This window comes from Diaphorina citri, unplaced genomic scaffold (genome assembly GCF_000475195.1).
Source record: "Diaphorina citri unplaced genomic scaffold, Diaci psyllid genome assembly version 1.1 scaffold760, whole genome shotgun sequence".
NCBI classification, from domain to species: Eukaryota; Metazoa; Arthropoda; class Insecta; order Hemiptera; family Psyllidae; genus Diaphorina; species Diaphorina citri.
This window is the reverse complement of record NW_007378193.1, coordinates 1,823-25,540: the sequence shown is the minus strand read 5'-3', so window position 1 is coordinate 25,540 and position 23,718 is coordinate 1,823. Positions and strand designations below refer to the sequence as shown.

The window sequence follows — 23,718 nt, the reverse complement described above, 5'->3', positions numbered from 1 at the left end:
AATAATAATTTTTATCATTTCTTTTCAAACATGTTATTTTTTAGTCAATATGTTCATCAAATCACGATAGCATCAATCGTTGTTGTTTTGTTTGTTAGATTGATTTCAATTTTAATGGTTTACCAATCTGTTAAGTCAAGGATTGACGGTTGTACCTCCAGAAATGCATTGATTTTCCGCATCCATCCTTAAATAAGATTTATGTTTAATAATTTGAACAGAAAGTAATATTGTTTTCTGATTCTACCAATTTCAAGCTAAAAAGCATTCTTGTTGGTATCTTTATAAGAACGAAGTCAGTATTATTGTACCACAATTTGCAAAGTATCAAATATTTTTGCTTCCGTTTACGCAATCCTTCTACCTATAAGAAGATTCTACCTACATATATGGAGAAATTTGCTCAGGAAAGTCTTCGAATCCTGATCTCTTCTAAAAGTACACATTTGATTCATGTCCTCACTTGGTTTTCCAATAGATCAGTTGCGCTTACTTGGGTGATGTTTCAAAGTCATAGAGCAGGAAAAATGAGGAGGACCAACGGAATTTTTCTTTTTCTTTACAGCTTCTAGATACCGAGATAAATCGGATTTAAAAAAATACCGAAAAATCGTGAAGTTTGACGTCACGGCATACGCTCCCGTAGGCGATGACGTCATAATTCATGACTCTCGCTTCGTTTGTTTGTGCGCAAGCGTTTCTGCGCATTTTGACGTGAAATCTGACGTCACAACTCTTTGAACTTTTTCATTAGAACGGCAGTTGAAAATTGAATTTTCGACATTTTAAAGTTACTTTTTCGGAGTTTTGACCTCAGATTTGGATTTTTCACAACTTTTTACGTAGGAATCGACCTTTTATTAATAATATTTTCCCAACTGCAACTGCTCCATTGTCAAAATTTTCAAGATCCTCGTATTTTATAGAATTCCCCGGTCCTGTAGTTTTAAAAATTGGAGGACATGGACACAGTGCTCTGTAATATACCACGGTAAAGTTAGGATGTATCATTCCGATATTTATATGGGCTCGCAAGCCCATTTATCAGAGTTTGAACTTGTTACTCTTGGATTAAGGAGTCTGATTGCTTAGTCCAAGAGTTATACTAAAACAGAGTTTAACGATTGTGGCCCCGGCCTTCACATGCTCTCTTAACCAAAATGGATAATCCATTGATTTATTCTTTCTCCACTTTTGAGACAGGTTCAATGTGTAGATACCTCTTGCCATATAGTTATTACCGCAGTATATTACAGAGCTCACTCCCCCTTCTTCAGTTTATCATTTCCATTTATACTGCATACTGTATATTCTCATATGATTTTTTTTATTATTATTTAATTATGGTCTTTTTTTTAATTTTTTCTATTTCTTATTTTTATTAAATTAATTGCATTATTAAACAAAAAGAAGTGTATCATTTTAATTTTACCACTTTGATTGGTGTTGGAGTTGCAACAAAAAGTGAAAAGGAAGAGAGTAACGAAGAGAAAGTTGCGCGTCTACGCTTCCAATCTGAAACAAGCCTGAATGAAAAGTCCCAGGACGGAGTCAAAGTGTTAAATGTAATTAAAAAGGTACACGGTATCTTTCACCTGTGTATATCTCGATGAGAACAGTCTGTTTTTGTTTTAACTAAATAGGGAAATAATTATAATTGGTCTATTTACTTCCCTTATCCCATAGGAAGGATCCAATCTGAAACAAGCCTGAATGAAAAGTCCCAGGACGGAGTCAAAGTGTTAAATGTAATTAAAAAGGTACACGGTATCTTTCACCTATGTATATCTCAATGAGAACAGTCTGTTTTTGTTTTAACTAAATAGGGAAATAATTATAATTGGTCTATTTACTTTCCTTATCCCATAGGAAGGAAAAAATGTAATTTTTAGTAATACTCCTTTGTTGGAAACCAAAAACATGGCTGACTTCAGAGAACTAAAAGTACAATTTTACTTCTTATTCAAATTAGAATTAATTCTCATGGTTTCGTTACACGGACACTGAGTCACAATCAGAGTTTAAACCCGGTTTAGTTCCTTGATTATGCAATCTGATTGGTTTAAAATTTTGAAATCAGCCAATCAGGTTTGCTTATTTATTATTATTTTATTATTTAGAAAGAAGTCAATTGAAATCTGGAGTTATTTGAATTTAGAACTTCTGCACCAAAAGGTCCGCCATATTTTTGGTTCATACAATTTCAATATTTGCTTCATGATCTTGAGGTTATGCTCTAAGCTCTCTTTTTCATACACGGTTTAACGGTTTCAACCCAGTCGGATGTGAGATCGCATGAGAGTGGGAGAGGCAGATGGAGGCCTACTGGAAACTCTGAGCTCCATGTTAACCCTGCTTACTTTCCTGTCGAATGTTTCCGGGGTTAACGTGTTCCTGTAATAGAAAAATTTAAATATTAAGCTCTGTTCACACATAGTCGACGCCGTCGATCGACTCGATCGATATTGACTGAAACCGTACACTGCCTCAACAACACAGATTCACCTCGTCAATCGACGGCCGTCGACTATGTGTAGACACCTTAAGATTTGTCATAGGCTACTTTTGAAAGAGGAAATCCCTTTCGAATAAGCCGTTTTTACACTGGAAACCCCGGTCGTTCTCTTTTAGTTCCAATAGTTCCGGTAGTAACTACTTTAGTTCTGATATGTGCAGTTACCTTATTTGCTCCCTCAACTCAGCAGCAGAGTGAGCTCTCAATCGACACTCGGTCACCTCTCTTTCTCTGGTCCGTTGAAGGCGTTTAATTTTATCTTCTTTGTTTCTTATTTCATCGATAATGCCTCGCAACTTTCTGGCTTCGTCCACTTTTCTCCTGTTGATGATAGGGAAAAAAGATCAGATATTTCAAGGTTTTCGGCGTCTCTTATTCGGACACTATCCTCTCCTACTGGGGAGCAAACTTGAGCACCTTATTTGCTCCCTCAACTCAGCAGCAGAGTGAGCTCTCAATCGACACTCGGTCACCTCTCTTTCTCTGGTCCGTTGAAGGCGTTTGATTTTATCTTCTTTGTTTCGTATTTCATCGATAATGCCTCGCAACTTTCTGGCTTCGTCCACTTTTCTCCTGTTGATGTTTAAGTCAAAGACAGAGTTCAGTACTTTAATTCAGTTTGTCTCTTTGTTCCGCAACTGTCTCTTCAAAATCAAAGGAACTTTGATGACCCATTAGTGCTTTATTTTACTTGACTACTTATGCTTAATCTATCTTTCTATTGAACTTATGCTTAATCCATCTTCCTACTGAACTACTTATGCTTAATCTATCTTCCTATTGAACTATGTACTTATGCTTACTCCCTGTATCTCCTGGAGTGTTGCAACATGCGCTCCTTATTCTCACACTCCACTCGCAGTCGTCTATTAGCCAATAGAAGTTGAGCATTTGCTTCGGACCGTCTCAGAGCATCCCATTGCATAAGCATCACGTGATCTTGCCAGGTTTCCAGTCCCTCTTCTAATTCCCGCACTGTTTGTTTAGCCTGCTGGCTCTTGAGTTCCCGATCCATGCTGGAAAGCAATACATCAAATGCCGTTCATATGGCTTTTCACTTACGTTTGCAACTGGTATAACAATTTTACAGAGCATCACGTGATCTTGCCAGGTTTCCAGTCCCTCTTCTAATTCCCGCACTGTTTGTTTAGCCTGCTGGCTCTTGAGTTCCCGATCCATACTGGAAAGCAATACATCAAATGCCGTTCATATGGCTTTTCACTTACGTTTGCAACTGGTATAACAATTTTACAGCTTTTAAGTAAATAATGTAAAATTTCGTTATAGATAATTTAGTCGTGATTTAAGTTGATAAGACGATGAGTCTCAGCTTTTATTGTGCTTCGTATTATAATTAAAGTTTCAATGTGACCTAGTGAAGGCTAGCTCAAGGGATTTTTGGAAAGCACCAAATCCTCATCAACTTGGTACCTACTTACCTGCAAAATGCAGCGAGCGCGGTGCACTGGCTTTGGAAGGTAGAAGCTCATGCCTCGTCGCATTTGGAACCCCAGGATCACTATACTTTCTTTCACACAGTGGCGACCTGCCACTAGGGACTGTATATGACGAAGCTCATGCCTCGTCGCATTTGGAACAGCAGGATCACTATACTTTCTTTCACACAGTGGCGACCTGCCACTAGGGACTGTATATGACGGGTTAAACGCCGGAGTAGAATAGGACATTGGTTTGTAACATTCTGGGGACGAAGCACTGACTGTGTTGCAAGATGGAGGGCGCACAAACACTTTGGCCGGTTCCGTTCTTCGGCAGTCATCAGGTTTCGTCAGGTCCCCTCGGGGGCAATTTTCAGTGTAGTCACGCCTGGTAGTCGCCATAGGAACTTCTAGCGTACTCGTATACTTGTGAGGTGGCGTAGCCGTATACCCTGTGTTTGCCGTCGCATAGTGGAGAGGGGAATTTCTCGATTCATCGCTGTCTGTGGTCAGGGTGACGCGATGTTTCACTATAGAGGCTGGAGGGGGTCTGTGCTTGGCGTTGTTGCCCTTGTGGATGTATTTGCTGGCTGGGGATTTCCTTTGGAAGAAGTGGAAGCGTGTCTGTTTGTTCTTCAACTCGTCGCGCATTTTTTCGCATAGTGGAGAGGGGAATTTCTCGATTCATCGCTGTCTGTGGTCAGGGTGACGCGATGTTTCACTATAGAGGCTGGAGGGGGTCTTTGCTTGGCGTTGTTACCCTTGTGGATGTATTTGCTGGCTGGGGATTTCCTTTGGAAGAAGTGGAAGCGAGTCTGTTTGTTCTTCAACTCGTCGCGCATTTTCCTCTGTCCTCTCTTTCGTGTAACTCCTTGATCTTCTGGCTCCTCAGAAACTTATCTTCTTCAAGCAGTTCCTCCATTCTTTCTTGATGCCTTAGTTCTTCTAACTTATTTGCACTTGCCACTTTCTGTAGAAAAGCATAGGAGAAATATATGTATGTAGAATTATATTAAATGGACAGTATTTAGCAGAAAAGAACCGTCCATATTTCATGACGGAAATTGCCTTTTGGGTGGTTCTTTTCTGCTTAATGCTGTCCAAATATGTACTTGTATTTAACCGTTTGATAAGTGTTATTGAGGAGCGAGGTAGCGTTCCGCCCTTCCAATTTCAACATCTGAGGGAGCTACCTAGAGTATAATATACGCGACTGCACAGAATGTTTCAGAAGTTGGGCCTTTGGAATTTTTTTATATATATATATATATATAATTTATTGATGTTTTGGTACATCGATATGGGTGGACTCTAAGGGGCAATTCTAGGCGTGTCGAGAATGCTTACATGCCTATATCACAATTTTGCCCTAATTAGCTTGGTTGATAGCGCGTCTACCTAGTAAGCGCTAGGCCGCGGGTTTGATTCCCGCGCGGGGCGGATTTTATCCTAAACAGATAAGTTTCGTTTTCGGAACAGCTGGTTTTCTCCTATCCTGTCTCCCTCTTTCTTTGCCATTGGGACGCTAAGGCCTTAGTAGTTACAGTTCTTTTTTTAAGTTTTTTCTAGCTTTTTCCGGGGAAAACCTAAAAAGCATAAATTCACCTCTGAGGATGGCTGGCCTCTTCAGGATACCCACCTTGACTCCTGCTTTCTTACAAGCTTTCAACGACCGTGGACTAGTGAGAACATAGGGCGAGTTGATAGCTTCTTGAGACTCGAAGTTGTCGAGGTTGATAAGGAAAGGTTGATGATCGACCCCACTTTTCATTTTCCTACAACCTAAGAGGGAGAGAAGTTTCTTCAATTATTGAGGCACTTACGAGCTTTTATCTAAACAGTTTCCCAACTCTCCCCAGTTTTAGATGTTTTGTTTCTCACAATCAAAGTGCGGAATTGACTGATGAATAATCTATAGGTATACCTATCCATTATAAATTACCTACATACCTATTCCACAGTCGAATTCGAATTACTTATCTATATTACACATATTATCACAGATTATTGCAGTCCACACGGACAACAATCTAGGAAAACCAAGTGTTATGTGAAGTCAAATTAAATCCCACGAATGTACATTTACGTCTACACCATGACAAAAATAGAAAGTAATTTGGTTGATAGCGCGTCTACCTAGTAAGCGCTAGGCCGCGGGTTTGATTCCCGCGCGGGGCGGATTTTATCCTAAACAGATAAGGTTCGTTTTCGGAAGAGCTGGTTTTCTCCTATCCTGTCTCCCTCTTTCTTCGCCATCGGGACGCTAAAGCCTTAGCTGTTACAGTTCCATCAAACCTCTTTTTTTTTTCAAGCTTTTTCCGGGAAACACCTAAAAAGCATAAATTCACCACTGAGGATGGCTGGCCTCTTCAGGATACCCACCTTGACTCCTGCTTTCTTACAAGCTTTCAATGACCGTGGACTAGTGAGAACATAGGGCGAGTTGATAGCTTCTTGAGACTCGAAGTTGTCGAGGTTGATAAGGAAAGGTCGATGATGATCGACCCCACTTTTCATTTTCCTACAACCTAAGAGGGAGAGAAGATTCTTCAATTATTGAGGCACTTACGACCTTTTATCTAAACAGTTTCCCAACTCTCCCCAGTTTTAGATGTTTTGTTTCTCACAATCAAAGTGCGGAATTGACTGATAAATAATCTAGGTATACCTATCCATTATAAATTACCTACATACCTATTCCACAGTCGAATTCGAATTACCTATCTATATTACACATATTATCACAGATTATTGCAGTCCACACGGACAACAATCTAGGAAAACCAAGTGTTATGCAAAGTCAAATTAAATCCCACGAATGTACATTTACGTCTACACCATGACAAAAATAGAAAGTAAGGACTTCAACATAACGGGAGTTTCAAAACAAAATACGAGCGAGAGAAATGGGCAAAGAAAAGTAACTTTGGCTCTCAAGGGAGTGAGACGAGTGATAACAAACCTGACGAAACGACAAGGAAGAAAAGCAGAAAGTAATAAACTGAATAAATCTTTTCCCTGATGAGTTAAGTGAGGTATGTTTGGAGGTAACCACAGCGAAAACTTGAAAATAAACATCGTCTGTTGACTAGATTTCTACTGCAGCAATACTCAGCCCTGTAAATAGCATGCTGCTAAAAGGTCTAGATAGGCCAGTGGCGTAGATTTAGGTACTACCTAGGTACTTGGTTAAAATAAATTTCAGCATTCGAAACAAACTCACTAGTGCCAGCCTAGTTGGCTTGGACGGTAGCGCACCTGCCTTTTAAGCGCTAGGTCACTTCGATTTCCGCCCGCGCCGGTTCTGACTTCATCCTAAACAGTTCGTTCTGGGAACGGCTAACTTTCCCTTATCCTGTATTCTTTCTCTCTTCGTTTTCGGGATGATGAGACATTATTTGTTACAGTTCCCTCTATCTAACAAACATTTTTTTTTTATCCCAAGTGCCAGACCAGTTGGCTTGGACAAGGTTGCGGGTTTGATTCCCGCCCGGGGGGGGGGATTAATCCTATACAAATAGGGTTCGTTCTCGGAACGACGAGGGTGGAGGGGACTTGTGGAACGTGTTGTAACGCCGCCACTGCTAACTTGGTACCTATTACAGCTGGATACCATCCCCCCCTTATTCGTACTGTTTACTAATCGATAATGTAAATGCATTTTTCGAGTTCTTGAAGCTTTGCTTTATTTTCCTTTCACCTCTCCCACTAGATTATGTTCCGCCTTATAGGTATTAGAATTTCACTTCGGCAGAGTGTTTCTTATTAGAATTTCACTATTGGAATTTTCAGTATTAGAATGGAACAGTTGCAAATGAGTAAAAATTATTAATAAATGGTCGATTCCTATGTAAAAAGTTGGGAAGAATCCTAATATGAGGTCAAAACTCCAAAAAAATAAAATAAATGTAAAAGGTCGAAAATTCAATTTTTATTTTCCGTTCTAATGAAAGAGTTCAAATATGTGTGACGTCAGACTTTACGCAGTTGTTTTTTTCGTCCGTTAGTTAGTGCCACTATGCAAGCGCGCTAGCGGAGGAACAGAAAGAACTGCGCAGAAACGTATGCGCACAAACACATTAATGCTTTACCTGCGAGGGAGCTTTGCTCGGGACATTTGAAGTGACGTCATCGCCTACAGGAGTCCCATGTACCATTCTAGTTGAAAGGTTGATATCTATCTATATCTTATATACATACCTACTTACTTAACTTATTTTTTTATTCTAAAAGTTTGAAACACTTCTATTTTCCTCCTGTCTTATTTTCTCTTTTAATGTTATTCTGATTTCAGAGAAGGGAATAATGCTTAATCTGACTTTACTTCATCATGGAACTACAGGATGTCACTCTGAAAGTTCTATATGACTTTGATTATTCTACTAAGGATGGCAAGTATGTTCGAATCCAGGAGGGAGAGAAACTTTTCCTAATCAAGAAAACCAACAAAGATTGGTGGCAAGTGATTCGAAGCAGTGGTAAGCCATTCTATGTTCCTGCCTCTTATGTTGAAGTGTATAAGAAACTTAGCAATGGAAATAGAAATAATGTGGAAAATATTAACCCCACCATGGAGAAAACTCGTTCTTATTCGGAAGGCAATGACAAAGGTGGATTTGTGAGTGTTAAGGATAGAGCAATCTCTATTGACAACAACTCAAGTATCAAACAGAAACCTAAAGTTGCCAAGAGAACAATATTCCCTGTGATTCCATCCTATGAGAATATTCCTACTGACAATGAAGTCACCAAGGAGCAAGCCTCCGTGATTGAAGTTTACCAGAACTTATCATTCCCTACAAGGATCATATGTATCAATGATGAATCCTATCAAAAGTCCTGTGCTCCCAACCCGTCTGTTCAGGATGAAAAGAAAGAAGAGGAAGAAGAAGCAGACTATGTGAACCTACGTCCTGATGGCAATGGGTTTGTAGTGGACAATGAAATGACCAACTCTGTGGATAGTATTACAGATAACTCAGTAGCACATCATGAAACATCTTCTATTTCTCTGTCTGTTTCCTCCTCTAGTATCCCTCTTCCTCTGAATAACTCCTCTAGTAAATTGAGCATAAGTTCCTCGAAATCATCTCTGGACAATCAGGCAGAGGTCTTGGACCAAGTTCAAGGGTTTCCTAAAAGCCATTCGGTTAGTTCTACTTCATTGGATGGTATTAGCAGGGTATCTACTGAACCAACTAGTAAACAAATTATCAAGTCTGTCTCTTCGGATGATATAAAATATTACACTAGTAACAATAACAATAGTGTCAATAACTTAATACGAAGTTTCTCTCATGAGCCCACGAGCTTACCTCACTATAATACTGTCCCTCATAGTAACGTAGGGTAAGCAAATAGTGTACCTAGGTTACTGACCCTTGGACCACAGTTTTATGTTGAAAGACACTTTATGGTCTGGGGCAAGTAGCAAGTGGATATGCATGAAAATAATTAAAAAAATGGTGTAATGCAGGGGCAAAAATACTATCATGAAAATTGCGAGAGGAAAATAAAATTACACACAGAGCTTATCACAACACTGTAGACCTATGGTTGAATTGGTTGATCATAGTCTAATGGTGAGGACCGGAATCTGAGTTTAGGCTTAGTTAAAATTAAAATTATGAAAAAATTAGGCTGTACAATTGTTTGATTTCAAGTTTTTGGTTAAAGTTCAGGTAATTAGGGATTGGTCTCAACTAAATTTATATTCAGATTGTGGTCTAGGTCTAGGCCATAAGTTTGTTATAGGTAGGTACTTGTAATCATTATCATTCGAATTAGTAGAGGTATTCTAATCTAAAGAATTTCAATATCCAATATATCAGTCATACATTCCGTACCCTTGGGGGTACTCAGTGCTGCTCACCTATTCATATTGTTTTAAGTAGGTAGATATAAGTTTAAATTATATCTACCATTTATATACAAAAAGATGATTTCCCCTTACTGAAATTTCATGGTTTAAGTTGTTGTTTTCATTTCATAGCAATGAAACAACTGCTACATTAGACTGATGGGGTCTGTGTCAACATATCCTGTAGTATGTCCCTTGTATGTTTTTATACATCTTCGTACAGAAAGTGTGATTATTTTGGCATATGAAGTCATTTTTGTCCTACATGAGCTTTATATTAGTAAGAAGCATTGAGTTGTTGTTTTCATTTCATAGCAATGAAACAACTGCTACATTAGACTGATGGGGTCTGTGTCAACATATCCTGTAGTATGTCCCTTGAATTTTTTCTACATCTTTGTACAGAAAGTGTGATTATTTTGGCATATGAAGTCATTTTTGTCCGACATAAGCTTTATATTAGTAAGAAGCATAACCTTATCCTGTATTCTTTCTCTCTTCGTTTTCGGGATGATGAGACATTATTTGTTACAGTTCCCTCTATCTAACAAACATTTTTTTTTAATCCCAAGTGCCAGACCAGTTGGCTTGGACAAGGTTGCGGGTTTGATTCCCGCCCAGGGGGGGATTAATCCTATACAAATAGGGTTCGTTCTCGGAACGACTAGTGGGGAGGGGGCTTGTGGAACGTGTTGTAACGCCGCCACTGCTAATTTGGTACCTATTACAGCTGGATACCATCCCCCCCTTATTCGTACTGTTTACTAATCGATAATGTAAATGCATTTTTCGAGTTCTTGAAGCTTTGCTTTATTTTCCTTTCACCTCTCCCACTAGATTATGTTCCGCCTTATAGGTATTAGAATTTCACTTCGGCAGAGTGTTTCTTATTAGAATTTCACTATTGGAATTTTCAGTATTAGAATGGAGCAGTTGCAAATGAGTAAAAATTATTAATAAACGGTTGATTCCCTTGTAAAAAGTTGGGAAGAATCCTAATATGAGGTCAAAACTCCAAAAAAATAAATGTAAAAGGTCGAAAATTCAATTTTTATTTTCCGTTCTAATGAAAGAGTTCAAATATGTGTGACGTCAGACTTTACGCAGTTGTTTTTTTCGTCCGTTAGGTAGCGCCACTATGCAAGCGCGCTAGCGGAGGAGCAGAAAGAACTGCGCAGAAACGTATGCGCACAAACACATTAATGCGTTGCCTGCGAGGGAGCTTTGCTCGGGACATTTGATGTGACGTCATCGCCTACGGGAGCGTATGCCGTGACGTCAAAGTTCACGATTTACCTTTTTTAAATCGATTTATCTTGGGATCTAGAAGTCGTAGAAGAAAAATAAAAATTCCGTTGGAGTAAGCGCAACTGATCTATTTCACTTCCGCAGATTTCGCTTCTCTCGATCTTCGAAAATCGAATCCTCATCAGGTGCTGTAATCTAGCGGTGGAAATATCAACTTGATTTGTTTTCATTCACTTATCATCTGTGAAGGATCCAAGGCCTCAGTGTTGCCAGATGAGAAATTTTCCCCCTAGATCCAGGGGATTTTATTTCGTCGAGGGAAAATTGGGGGATTTTTTTCGATTGAATGGCTCAAGTGCAGTGGCTCCCAACCTTTTTGAGGGCATTACCCCCTTTTAAATTGAAGAGTGGTCCATTGGATCATAAAAAAAATCTTGCTGTACCGTAACTGATGTTTGGAAGGTATAACATACTTTATGATACTTTGTTTTTAGTTAGATTGATATCATGTCACCACAAAAATGCTGGAGCTATAACCTATTTGGAAAACAGAAATCAGACTCAGGGGCCATAGGTAGGTTAATTAAATCTTTTTGGAATCGAACCCACTATATGTGTATTTGAGAATAAGCAGAAATTTGAGAACTTTGAGCCGAACACTTTAGACAAGGCTGATAAGCTGATAACGGATATTCAGGGATTTTTCAAAAACAAAGGGAATTTTTTCGCGTTCGTGGGACAAAAATGGGGGGAAATAATTTAGGTCGTCAGGCAACACTGCAAGGCCTCCTACGAGCTAGGAGTGCTAGGACTGACAGAAGTTTGTGGTTCTTGGTCTGAGGATTTGGTTTTAGTTTTATTTTATTTCGTCTTCTCCGTTTTAATTTGTTCATTACTCATTAAGATAAATATCAGTGTTTTACCTACGTTTTATCTGTGTTTTAAATTAAATATTAACTTCTTCCGTGTGTTATCAAAATATTGTTATCCTGTTTCGAGCTCAAGGGAAAAGTGGAAACAGAAAGGAAGGTAGGTCACCAACTCTTCTCAGGTAGGTATCTAAGGACATAATAATTTGAGGTAAATACCAGATAACTTAAAGAATAGGGAACCTTTACAATGTACTGAGAAACTATAGAATTCAGTCCATATTTTCAAAACTAGGAAATGGGTGGAAATGAGTGTTTTATTGTCAGCAAGAATTCTGGTTGAGCCAGCAAGGAACAAACCTCTTGTAGAAAAATCCTGTTGCTGTTAACATTGCCCTATGGTGAACCAGAAAACTAGGAAATGGGTGGAAATGAGTGTTTTATTGTCAGCAAGAATTCTGGTTGAGCCAGCAAGGAACAAACCTCTTGTAGAAAAATTCTGTTGCTGTTAACATTGCCCTATGGTGAACCAAAATTATTAGCAATCATTGAAAGATAACTATTATCCTGATAATATTGGTTTCATTTGTTATACCTACATGTCAATTATTTATATTTACCCAAGTACATAGTAACGTAGGGTAAGCAAGTAGTGTACCTAGGTTACTGACCCTTGGACCACAGTTTTATGTTGAAAGACACTTTATGGTCTGGGCCAAGTAGCAAGTGGATATGCATGAAAATAATTAAAAAAATGGTGCAATGCAGGGGCAAAAATACTATCATGAAAATTGCGAGAGGAAAATAAAATTACACACAGAGCTTATCATAACACTGTAGACCTATGGTTGAATTGGTTGATCATAGTCTAATGGTGAGGACATCTGAGTTTAGGCTTAGTTAAAATTAAAATTATGAAAAAATTAGGCTGTACGATTGTTTGATTTTAAGTTTTTGGTTAAAGTTCAGGTAAGTAATTAGGGATTGGTCTCAACTAAATTTATATTCAGATTGTGGTCTAGGTCTAGGCCATAAGTTTGTTATAGGTAGGTACTTGTAATCATTATCATTAGAATTAGTAGAGGTACTCTAATCTAAAGAATTTCAATATCCAATATCTCAGTCATACATTCCGTACCCTTGGGGGTACTCAGTGCTGCTCACCTATTCATATTGTTTTAAGTTGGTAGGTATAAGTAAGTTAAAATTATACCTACCATTTATATAAGTACAAAAAGATGATTTCCCCTTAGGTACTGAAATTTCATCGTTTACTTACCATGATTATATTATGTGGGCCTATTTCTAAAAAAAAAAAAAAAAAAAAAAAAAAAAAAAGTTTTTTTTTTTTTATAAAAAAAAAAAAACTTCCAAATTAAAATTGTTTTCATTTCATAGCAATGAAACAACTGCTACATTAGACTGATGGGGTCTGTGTCAACATATCCTGTAGTATGTCCCTTTTATGTTTTTATTACATCTTTGTACAGAAAGTGTGATTATTTTGGCATATGAAGTCATTTTTGTCCTACATAAGCTTTATATTAGTAAGAAGCATTGTTTATAATAATAGTACATGCTTACATACAAAGCTGTTAGTATTTACCTCCTAGGTACCTATACACTTGATGAGTAAACTGTACTTCATCAAACTGGTTTTCAAAGATGAGATGCTTGACACATTAATAATTAGGTACTTATGTAGAGCATGTATTTGAATCTTGAAATTAAACCTGATTAATTAATTGACATTATTATTTTAAAGTAAGTATGGGGTAGGTCGATAACAAATACCAATCTGATATTTTAATTTAACCATACATACTTTAGATAGGTACTTAAAGTACTTGAATAAATAGATTGATTGCATTCCAAATTCAACACTACTTATTTAGCAGCTCAGTTTACACTCAAGTAGGTATGTGCCCAAAGCCAATTATCTAGGGACCCATGTACCATTCTAGTTGAAAGGTTGATATCTATCTATATCTTATATACATACCTACTTACTTAACTTATTTTTTTATTCTAAAAGTTTGAAACACTTCTATTTTCCTCCTGTCTTATTTTCTCTTTTAATGTTATTCTGATTTCAGAGAAGGGAATAATGCTTAATCTGACTTTACTTCATCATGGAACTACAGGATGTCACTCTGAAAGTTCTATATGACTTTGATTATTCTACTAAGGATGGCAAGTATGTTCGAATCCAGGAGGGAGAGAAACTTTTCCTAATCAAGAAAACCAACAAAGATTGGTGGCAAGTGATTCGAAGCAGTGGTAAGCCATTCTATGTTCCTGCCTCTTATGTTGAAGTGTATAAGAAACTTAGCAATGGAAATAGAAATAATGTGGAAAATATTAACCCCACCATGGAGAAAACTCGTTCTTATTCGGAAGGCAATGACAAAGGTGGATTTGTGAGTGTTAAGGATAGAGCAATCTCTATTGACAACAACTCAAGTATCAAACAGAAACCTAAAGTTGCCAAGAGAACAATATTCCCTGTGATTCCATCCTATGAGAATATTCCTACTGACAATGAAGTCACCAAGGAGCAAGCCTCCGTGATTGAAGTTTACCAGAACTTATCATTCCCTACAAGGATCATATGTATCAATGATGAATCCTATCAAAAGTCCTGTGCTCCCAACCCGTCTGTTCAGGATGAAAAGAAAGAAGAGGAAGAAGAAGCAGACTATGTGAACCTACGTCCTGATGGCAATGGGTTTGTAGTGGACAATGAAATGACCAACTCTGTGGATAGTATTACAGATAACTCAGTAGCACATCATGAAACATCTTCTATTTCTCTGTCTGTTTCCTCCTCTAGTATCCCTCTTCCTCTGAATAACTCCTCTAGTAAATTGAGCATAAGTTCCTCGAAATCATCTCTGGACAATCAGGCAGAGGTCTTGGACCAAGTTCAAGGGTTTCCTAAAAGCCATTCGGTTAGTTCTACTTCATTGGATGGTATTAGCAGGGTATCTACTGAACCAACTAGTAAACAAATTATCAAGTCTGTCTCTTCGGATGATATAAAATATTACACTAGTAACAATAACAATAGTGTCAATAACTTAATACGAAGTTTCTCTCATGAGCCCACGAGCCTACCTCACTATAATACTGTCCCCGTGATCCCTACAGAGTCCACACAAAGCCCAAGACTTCAACATAACGGGAGTTTCAAAACAAAATACGAGCGAGAGAAATGGGCAAAGAAAAGTAACTTTGGCTCTCAAGGGAGTGAGACTAGTGATAACAAACCTGACGAAACGACAAGGAAGAAAAGTTTAGAAACAGTGACAGAGTCTTTGAATGAAATCAATCATACCACTTACAACTTCTTGGATGAAGATGACTCCAGTGAGACGCAGGATGGAAAACCGAATGAAGAGACTGATGGCAAGCATCTTGCTGAGAACATTGCAACTGATATTGTAGCACTTGAGCAAGGGTGCAATGTAAGGAACATTCGTGCTAAACTGGAATCACAAATAAGTGCAAGTGATGAGAGTGCAATGAGTGTTTGTAAGAAATCAGAACCATTCAGAGTGAGTCTGATTGATGTATCTGAAGTCAAAGTCAGCACCGAGTCAAGTAATGAAGCTCTGAGGAATGACATGGTCGCTAGTGAGAGTGAGTTATCAGGAGATGTATTGTCCATGTCGGAGAAAGGATCTGTGAACAGTCTACTGGAGCTGGAGATGGGCAAATCCATCCAAAGTACTGATGATGGGGACATGAGTAGTGATGAGAAGAGACACAACAAGGCGGTGAAGGATAGGGAGACCAAGAGGCGAGGATCAGCCTTGATCAGGAATAGAAGGGTAAGTGTTTCTACTCAACTAATAATATAATTTACCTCTTATACAGTATGTCCCTACCTGTATTGATTGGATAACATTAAAAAGTTAATCCAATCCGTTGTTTTTTATACACTTACTTAAAGTGAGAAAAAATATCATCAAGCATTAAGTAAGTAGGTTCAGACCCAAGTGAATCCTAAACCTCACTTGGTTTAAAAACAAATTCTAACAAGTATTTTGCTTATGTGTAGCCTTAATCATCAAACTTAACTTTTTTCAATTCAGTTACTTACGTGTAACATACTATAACCTACTCGGAGTGATTATAAAAATATATTTTTTTTCGGCTATTAACCATTTGCATTAAACCAAACCTCGCCATGGGTTGTAAACCATTGTTGACTCAAATACATTAGGTAAATGTAAACAATGGGAAAGATAACAACAATAATAACCCCAGTCTCAGAGTCGTGTATATTGAAATATAATATGGCATTAGTATTTCAATGCATAGAGAGATAGGACAAGGAATTGTTACGTAAACTGTACTGTTACTGAGGTCCTGTAGTAGGTCTTGTCATATTATAGAGGTAATTATCGTTATGATAAGAGCTCGGAGTTCTGATGATACTTTTACCCGACTTAATTGTCCTCTTCCAAATATTGTAGAGTGAACACTTCTGCAAATCATGGGATTTCTCGACTAGGCTCGAATCCCTTTCCAGATAGAAATTTCATTCCCAGTATTACCTTTTGACCACACTTTTTGCTTGTTTGACCACAACATTGCAACAAGACCTTTAAAGTTAGACCATGAAACATCCCCTTGGTTTAAAAACTTCGTTTGTGCTATTTTGAAGTGATTTTGTTCCGATCTCGAGATTTTCGAGGTGTGGCTCTGATTTCAACTCGATCTTATACTCCTGCGTATCCTGCATTGTTCTATATGAGAAATTCATGTGTGTCACAATCGGTTCCTTGATGCACAATTTGGATACCTGTTTATATTTGTCACGATTCATGAACGTCTTGGTTCTTTGGCCTGGGGAACAGAAGAGGTCTCTTTGCTTGAATAGAGACACTAGTGAATCACAGTAGTGTCATTATAGTAGTAACTAGTCCCATTAGATAACTATATTTCATTTCACAAGCCAATGCTCATTGGTGGAACGGATATCATTTCTGACACTTTCATTTTTTTGCCTTCACTCGATATCACCCCCTCCATTGACTTGAAATATGCGATATGTAGGTAGTTCTGTGTAGCAATGTATAATTATCATGGTTACTTTAAAGAAAGCAGTGAAAACCTTGAGACCTAGTTTATTTTCCAATACATGTGTGGAAGAGGGGGGTACTCCCTTCATGCTTAAATGAACTAGGAAACCTTTTTTCCATGTCAATTTAAGTTTTCTTATCTTGAGCCATCAGCTAACTTTTCTTCAGCTAACTGTTCCTATCATTGCTTTTAGTTTGGTACCACCCCCTCTCCCTTACTTCTCCTTTCCCTAAAGGGTGTAAGGGGGAATTTATCGTAACAGAGTCATTCAGGCCTGGATTTACCCTGGGATGCGTGTCCGGGAACTTCACTATTAATATAGGACTTCATGGAGAAAATTAATCAGGGGGGGACCTCTCCCTATGAAAGATCTTATTGTCTTTGTACAACAACTCTCGTATAGGTATTCGTTGTTGTTTTTTTTTTTTTTCAAAGAAATGACACGCGTATACATAGATCCATGTACTTATATACGAGTATTACTTATTTAATCTGTCAGGCAGGTTTCTAAGCACAGACCATTAATCGGTTTGGAGGACTGCGTGTTGTGATCCGAGTAATTGTACGATCTTACAGAGCGGCCACAGTTTGGTCTCAATCAGTTGCACAATAATTTAATCAATCAAATCACTGCCTGGGATTATACCTAGGTTCTCTCTCTCCTATGTTTTGTTATACTTGCTTTCTCCTGAACCATAGACATTAGACAATTTGGTGGAATACAATGCTCGTGCGAAGGTATCCTGGTTATTTGGTTGTTTGATACCGCGCATAGTAAATTCTTACATCAGGGGTGTCCAACCTGTCCTCAAATTGTATCTCATCAGCTTGGCCGGACCAAATATTTAGATAATAAAAAAAGAGGCAGGGTGAATGACTATTGAACTTTGTAGTAGTCATTATCTTTTGATGTTTGGGGGGACATAGGTACTTAAGTAGACGTACGTAAGTCAGATTTTACTTTCACTAATCTATGTGTTTTTTGAATTTGTTAGATGTTATTTTCATGTGTCGTGTTTTGACCATTGCAGTTGCAGTTATGTGTGTATGTGTATTTTGACCGTTGTAGGACTTGTTCGTATTTTGTTTGAATATATGTACGTTTGTACGTACTTATGTGTTTCGCTTTGAACTGTTTGAAGTTTGCCCAAGACCCCGGTACAAGATCTCCAAGATAACAAACCGACTATTAGATAAACTTTTATCCTGTTTCGAGCTCAAGGGAAAAGTGGAAACAGAAAGGAAGGTAGGTCACCAACTCTTCTCAGGTAGGTATCTAAGGACATAATAATTTGAGGTAAATACCAGATAACTTAAAGAATAGGGAACCTTTACAATGTACTGAGAAACTATAGAATTCAGTTCATATTTTCAAAACTAGGAAATGGGTGGAAATGAGTGTTTTATTGTCAGCAAGAATTCTGGTTGAGCCAGCAAGGAACAAACCTCTTGTAGAAAAATCCTGTTGCTGTTAACATTGCCCTATGGTGAACCAGAATTATTAGCAATCATTGAAAGATAACTATTATCCTGATAATATTGGTTTCATTTGTTATACCTACATGTCAATTATTTATATTTACCCAAGTACATAGTAACGTAGGGTAAGCAAGTAGTGTACCTAGGTTACTGACCCTTGGACCACAGTTTTATGTTGAAAGACACTTTATGGTCTGGGGCAAGTAGCAAGTGGATATGCATGAAAATAATTAAAAAAATGGTGTAATGCAGGGGCAAAAATCCAGATATTCTTTCTGGGCGTCCAAGGGGTTTTCAAACCCCCAATCCTTCCAACACTGTGAGGGTGTTATGCCTATCTCACGGATGTGGAAAGCAAACAAGCTATTGTAAATACACACTCATCTCCTAGCAAAAAGGCCTAATTAAAACAAATTAGTCTGTTTTGTTGAGGTGAGGTGAGTTGAAGTGATCCAGGTGAGTTTTTGTAATCCCATCCTCGTCGCCAGAATCCCAATCATGAGCAACTTTTAGAAGCATTAGAAAAGCACTTTGAGCCTTAAAAAGTACATCGTCATGGCTCAGTTCAATTTTTTTCAATCAATCAAAAACATGATGAGTCATTCCAGAACTTCTATGCGACACTTCGGAGATTAGCCAAGGATTGTGAGTTTGGGGAGCAAGAAGAAAATATCGTGAAGTCGAGAATAATATTAGGACTGAAGGACAGAGAGCTACAACAGAGGTTATTACAAAATGCAGATGACCGGCTTGACGATATAGTTAACCATTGTAAATGTGCAGAGGAGGCTATGAGCAACCAGCAGCAAAGATAAAAAAAACAAAGAAAAAGATGAAGTCTCGAGAATTCTAGGCAAAACCAAAACCTACCCATCAAAGGCCACCTCAACAAAACATAGTCTAAATCGGCATGATTACCTTGACGGTAATATTACTTGTGGTGGCGTGTGCACATTCGTACAATACTTGTCATTCAAAAGAGTTACACATTTCTGTTGGGTTAAATCAAAATCCCGCTTTTAAAAATAATTAGTACCAATTTTCACCACTGTGGTGGCAGCACCTCCTGAGGGCTTTTTGTTTTGATTTGGAATGTTTTGAAAAAAATTTATTTATTTATTTATTTATTAAAAATCCCAGATGGGATAGTTTACAATACAATTCAGTAAAATACAATTAAGTGAATTTGGAGCTTATAATATAACTAAAATTACCTATGTAGTCAAGGTACTGACTACCTAGCTAGATATTACATTTTAATCTTTTTATGATTTCCCCTATATTCATGCTAATGTCCAAGTTGTTGTACATATTATTGAAGTTGGACATTGCGATTTCAAGTGGGGTTGTTAATCTATTTTTGGGGATACTTAAGATTTTTTTACAAGCTATCTGACGTAAAAGTACGTGCTTTTTGCATTTATAGAGGATGATGAGCAATCTAGGTAACTGTTGGGTATCAAAACATACTAGTCTTTTATTAGGTACTAGTATTCGTCATTAGGTAGCCGAGCTAAGAACCTAATTATAACTTGATAACTGTTATTAAAGCTATAAAATCGCTATTTATAAATTAATAACTTCGATCAGTGGCGGACTTTTCGTGAAATACCTAGGGCAGTATATTGCTTAACTAACATTTTATAGAATAGAATACTAACTGGAGGACGTTAAACAAGGAGTATACCAGCCTGACATTTCCTTGCTAAAGAAACAGCAAAGGTTGAGTTAGTTAGCTTAGTTGGTAGTGCGTCTGCCTTGTATGCGCGGGTTCGATTTCCGCCCGGGGCGGATTTTATCCTGATGGGATAATGTTCGTTCTCGGAACGGCTGGCTTTTTCCTATCCTGTCTTCCTTCTCTCTTCGATTTCGGGACGATAAGACCATAGCAGTTACAGTTCCCTCTGTCAAACCTCTTAAAAAAAAAAACTGCGTTCCGAACTATCCAAGTTCGACCGTACCTGCGGTACAGTCGAGCAAAATAAATCACACCGAAGGCCAAGCAGAAGAAAGTGAATCCGAGATCCAGCCATGAGGCATGACTATGACTATCCTGTCTTCCTTCTCTCTTCGATTTCGGGACGATAAGACCATAGCAGTTACAGTTCCCTCTGTCAAACCTCTTAAAAAAAAAGAATGGAACTTAGCATCCTTCTCTCCCAACACAAGGCCCCTGTTTCCACACGCCTCTATTTCCTCTCCCAATGCAATGCAGTGTTTGCTGACGGTTGTTCCACATTGCACTTGCACATTTATCTACATTCTGTATCTCTCCGAACAGTTGATATTGAAAACCTAACCAACACCTCTGTATTGTGAAGCCAGTGGTTTGCCTGTTCCTTGTTCCGTAAAATGTAGTGTAGTCCAGCATTCTACCAAAGGTAAAACTATACTTCGTAACCTAAAATGTAGACAATCAATACGAGATTCAGGAAAATTGGACCTATGCTTCGGACAAATTAGTAACAAAGGTTTCTCTTCGCCAAAAGCTTCGTTATATGACCCTGAATCTGAATCAGGGCAACCCCCATCAGATCCATAGGAAGAAAATTTTGTACCTTATGAGGTAGAAAAAATGTACCTCAGCTCCGGCTCTATAAACCATTGTTGACTCGAATACATTAGGTAAATGTAAACAATGGGCAAGATAACAACAATAATAACCCCAGTCTCAGAGTCGTGTATATTGAAATATAATATGGCATTAGTATTTCAATGCATAGAGAGATAGGACAAGGAATTGTTACGTAAACTGTACTGTTACTGAGGTCCTGTAGTAGGTCTTGTCATATTATAGAGGTAATTATCGTTATGATAAGAGCTCGGAGTTCTGATGATACTTTTACCCGACTTAATTGTCCTCTTCCAAATATTGTAGAGTGAACACTTCTGCAAATCATGGGATTTCTCGACTAGGCTCGAATCCCTTTCCAGATAGAAATTTCATTCCCAGTATTACCTTTTGACCACACTTTTTGCTTGTTAGACCACAACATTGCAATAAGACCTTTAAAGTTAGACCATGAAACATCCCCTTGGTTTAAAAACTTCGTTTGTGCTATTTTGAAGTGATTTTGTTCCGATCTCGAGATTTTCGAGGTGTGGCCCTGATTTCAACTCGATCTTGTACTCCTGCGTATCCTGCATTGTTCTATATGAGAAATCCATGTGTGTCACAATCGGTCCCTTGATGCACAATTTGGATACCTATTTGTATTTGTCACGATTCATGAACGTCTTGGTTCTTTGGCCTAGGGAACAGAAGAGGTCTCTTTGCTTGAATAGAGACACTAGTGAATCACAGTAGTGTCATTATAGTAGTAACTAGTCCCATTAGATAACTATATTTCATTTCACAAGCCAATGCTCATTGGTGGAACGGATATCATTTCTGACACTTTCATTTTTTTGCCTTCACTCGATATCACCCCCTCCATTGACTTGAAATATGCGATATGTAGGTAGTTCTGTATAGCAATGTATAATTATCATGGTTGCTTTAAAGAAAGCAGTGAAAACCTTGAGACCTAGTTTATTTTCCAATACATGTGTGGAAGAGGGGGTACTCCCTTCATGCTTAAATGAACTAGGAAACCTTTTTTCCATGTCAATTTAAGTTTTCTTATCTTGAGGCATCAGCTAACTTTTCTTCAGCTAACTGTTCTTATCAATGCTTTTAGTTGGACACTATCCTATATCCTTCACCTCTCCTTTTCCTAAAGGGTGTAAGGGGGAATTTATTCAGGCCTGGGTTTACCCTGGGATGCGTGTCCGGGAACTTCACTATTAATATAGGACTTCATGGAGAAAATTAATCAGGGGGACCTCTCCCTATGAAAGTCATGGAATTTCACAAAACATTGTCGACCTTTTGCGTGTACGGGTAGGTACATCTACAAAAATAACAAAACGTCACATTCTAATAGACTCTCAGATGACTTAAAAACACAAGAAGTATGGTAATTCTGAAAAAGCTAGAAGGGACTAGGTGATTTGTTGTTGTTTAAATGTTTACCAATGCAAAGGAATTGATTATTAGGTCATTTTCCTAGCTTTGTGATTTAGACAAGGCTCAAAGGGACATTTTTGGTCTTTCGTATACTCTGACAGTCTGACACTTCTGCCTACCTCGAATTCATTGAATGGTAGAGGTAGTGATTGCCTTTGACAATAATTTCGCTTTTTCTGATAGTTGTACCCAACCTTCCTTGATGTCAACATTTTTGTACACCCTTGTAGCAATCAAAAACGAAGTTAGTTTAGACCTATGTATGTAATAAATGTAGTTTTCGTCAGTACTTCAAGTAACGAGACATAATCTGAGTTGATGTGTGTAGTCCAAACCCAAACCACTATCACGAACCCCCCATTTTGCCCCTGAGCTTGTCTATTATGACAAGATAACTCTGATTCTCGACTGGAGTACATTCATACTGGACCACTCAATCGATGGGTTCTATAAGTTAATTCAAATAATATTTAGAAGGGAGTTCAGAAATCGTCTATCCTTCTTCTTCTCTTTTGAGTGGGAGCATATTCAAAGGCATCTTACTATAACTACAAGTATTTTGTGATGTCTGCAGTTTGGTTAATCTCGTAAAGTTTGAACCTGAGGTAGTCTCTAACCTCTTTTATCGCCTGTGCTTTCGCTTCGAGTTCAGAAATCCCTTTTTACCTGCAGAAGGGGTGAATCTTATACATATGTACTAAATATTATTGTGGTTAAATTCTCAAATTATAAGGACAAAATTCCATTCCTCGGCTGGGATTGAACCCACGCCACGCCCTCCTGTATTACTAGGCGAACGTACTGACCACCACACCACCAAAACAGGGAATCTTCTGTGGACATTGACTGACCAAATTGTCTGGTGAACCCTGTATACTATATGGTGTACATTGTTCCTTTATTAAGACTTGGATAGCTTGAACTCGAATTTAATGCCTTGGGGGAAGGTTACTGACGTGATGCATACATAGGTACGCGCAACATATTGCTGCTAGTCATAATAATACTCATGTAGAAGCAACATCTCTTAGCAGTTATGTTAGTAATGTGTCTGCCGATGGAATTCTTGAACCCCTCTCTCTCCGGTGTTAACAATATCATCAGCAAAAGCTGTAGGGCTTTAGAATGTCTATATGCAATGGATGCAATTTGATCTTGGAGGAGAGAATGGTTGGAAAATTTCTTTGGTGTTCTCAAGTTATTTCAGG

The 23,718-nt window shown here is 38.1% G+C and overlaps 3 protein-coding genes across 3 annotated transcripts; 1 reads left to right on the top strand and 2 right to left on the bottom strand.

Annotated features, from left to right (window-relative positions):
• Positions 1 to 2,155: 2,155 nt before the first annotated feature.
• On the bottom strand, positions 2,156 to 3,530 carry LOC113468524 (mediator of RNA polymerase II transcription subunit 12-like). Its single transcript, XM_026825489.1, has 3 exons — positions 3,319 to 3,530; positions 2,933 to 3,088; positions 2,156 to 2,394 (listed from the first exon to the last, which is right to left on the bottom strand). The coding sequence occupies exons 1-3, from the start codon at positions 3,528 to 3,530 to the stop codon at positions 2,271 to 2,273; spliced, it is 492 nt and encodes a 163-aa protein (XP_026681290.1). The 3' UTR covers positions 2,156 to 2,270.
• Positions 3,531 to 3,946: 416 nt separating this feature from the next.
• Positions 3,947 to 4,605, bottom strand: LOC113468523. The gene is made up of 2 exons (XM_026825488.1): positions 4,151 to 4,605; positions 3,947 to 4,061 (listed from the first exon to the last, which is right to left on the bottom strand). Exons 1-2 carry the CDS (start codon positions 4,603 to 4,605, stop codon positions 3,947 to 3,949), a joined length of 570 nt encoding a protein of 189 aa, XP_026681289.1.
• Positions 4,606 to 11,873: 7,268 nt separating this feature from the next.
• Positions 11,874 to 15,838, top strand: LOC103511864. The gene is made up of 2 exons (XM_026825494.1): positions 11,874 to 12,091; positions 14,028 to 15,838. Exon 2 carries the CDS (start codon positions 14,064 to 14,066, stop codon positions 15,792 to 15,794), a length of 1,731 nt encoding a protein of 576 aa, XP_026681295.1. The 5' UTR covers positions 11,874 to 12,091; positions 14,028 to 14,063; the 3' UTR covers positions 15,795 to 15,838.
• The last annotated feature ends 7,880 nt before the right edge of the window (positions 15,839 to 23,718 follow it).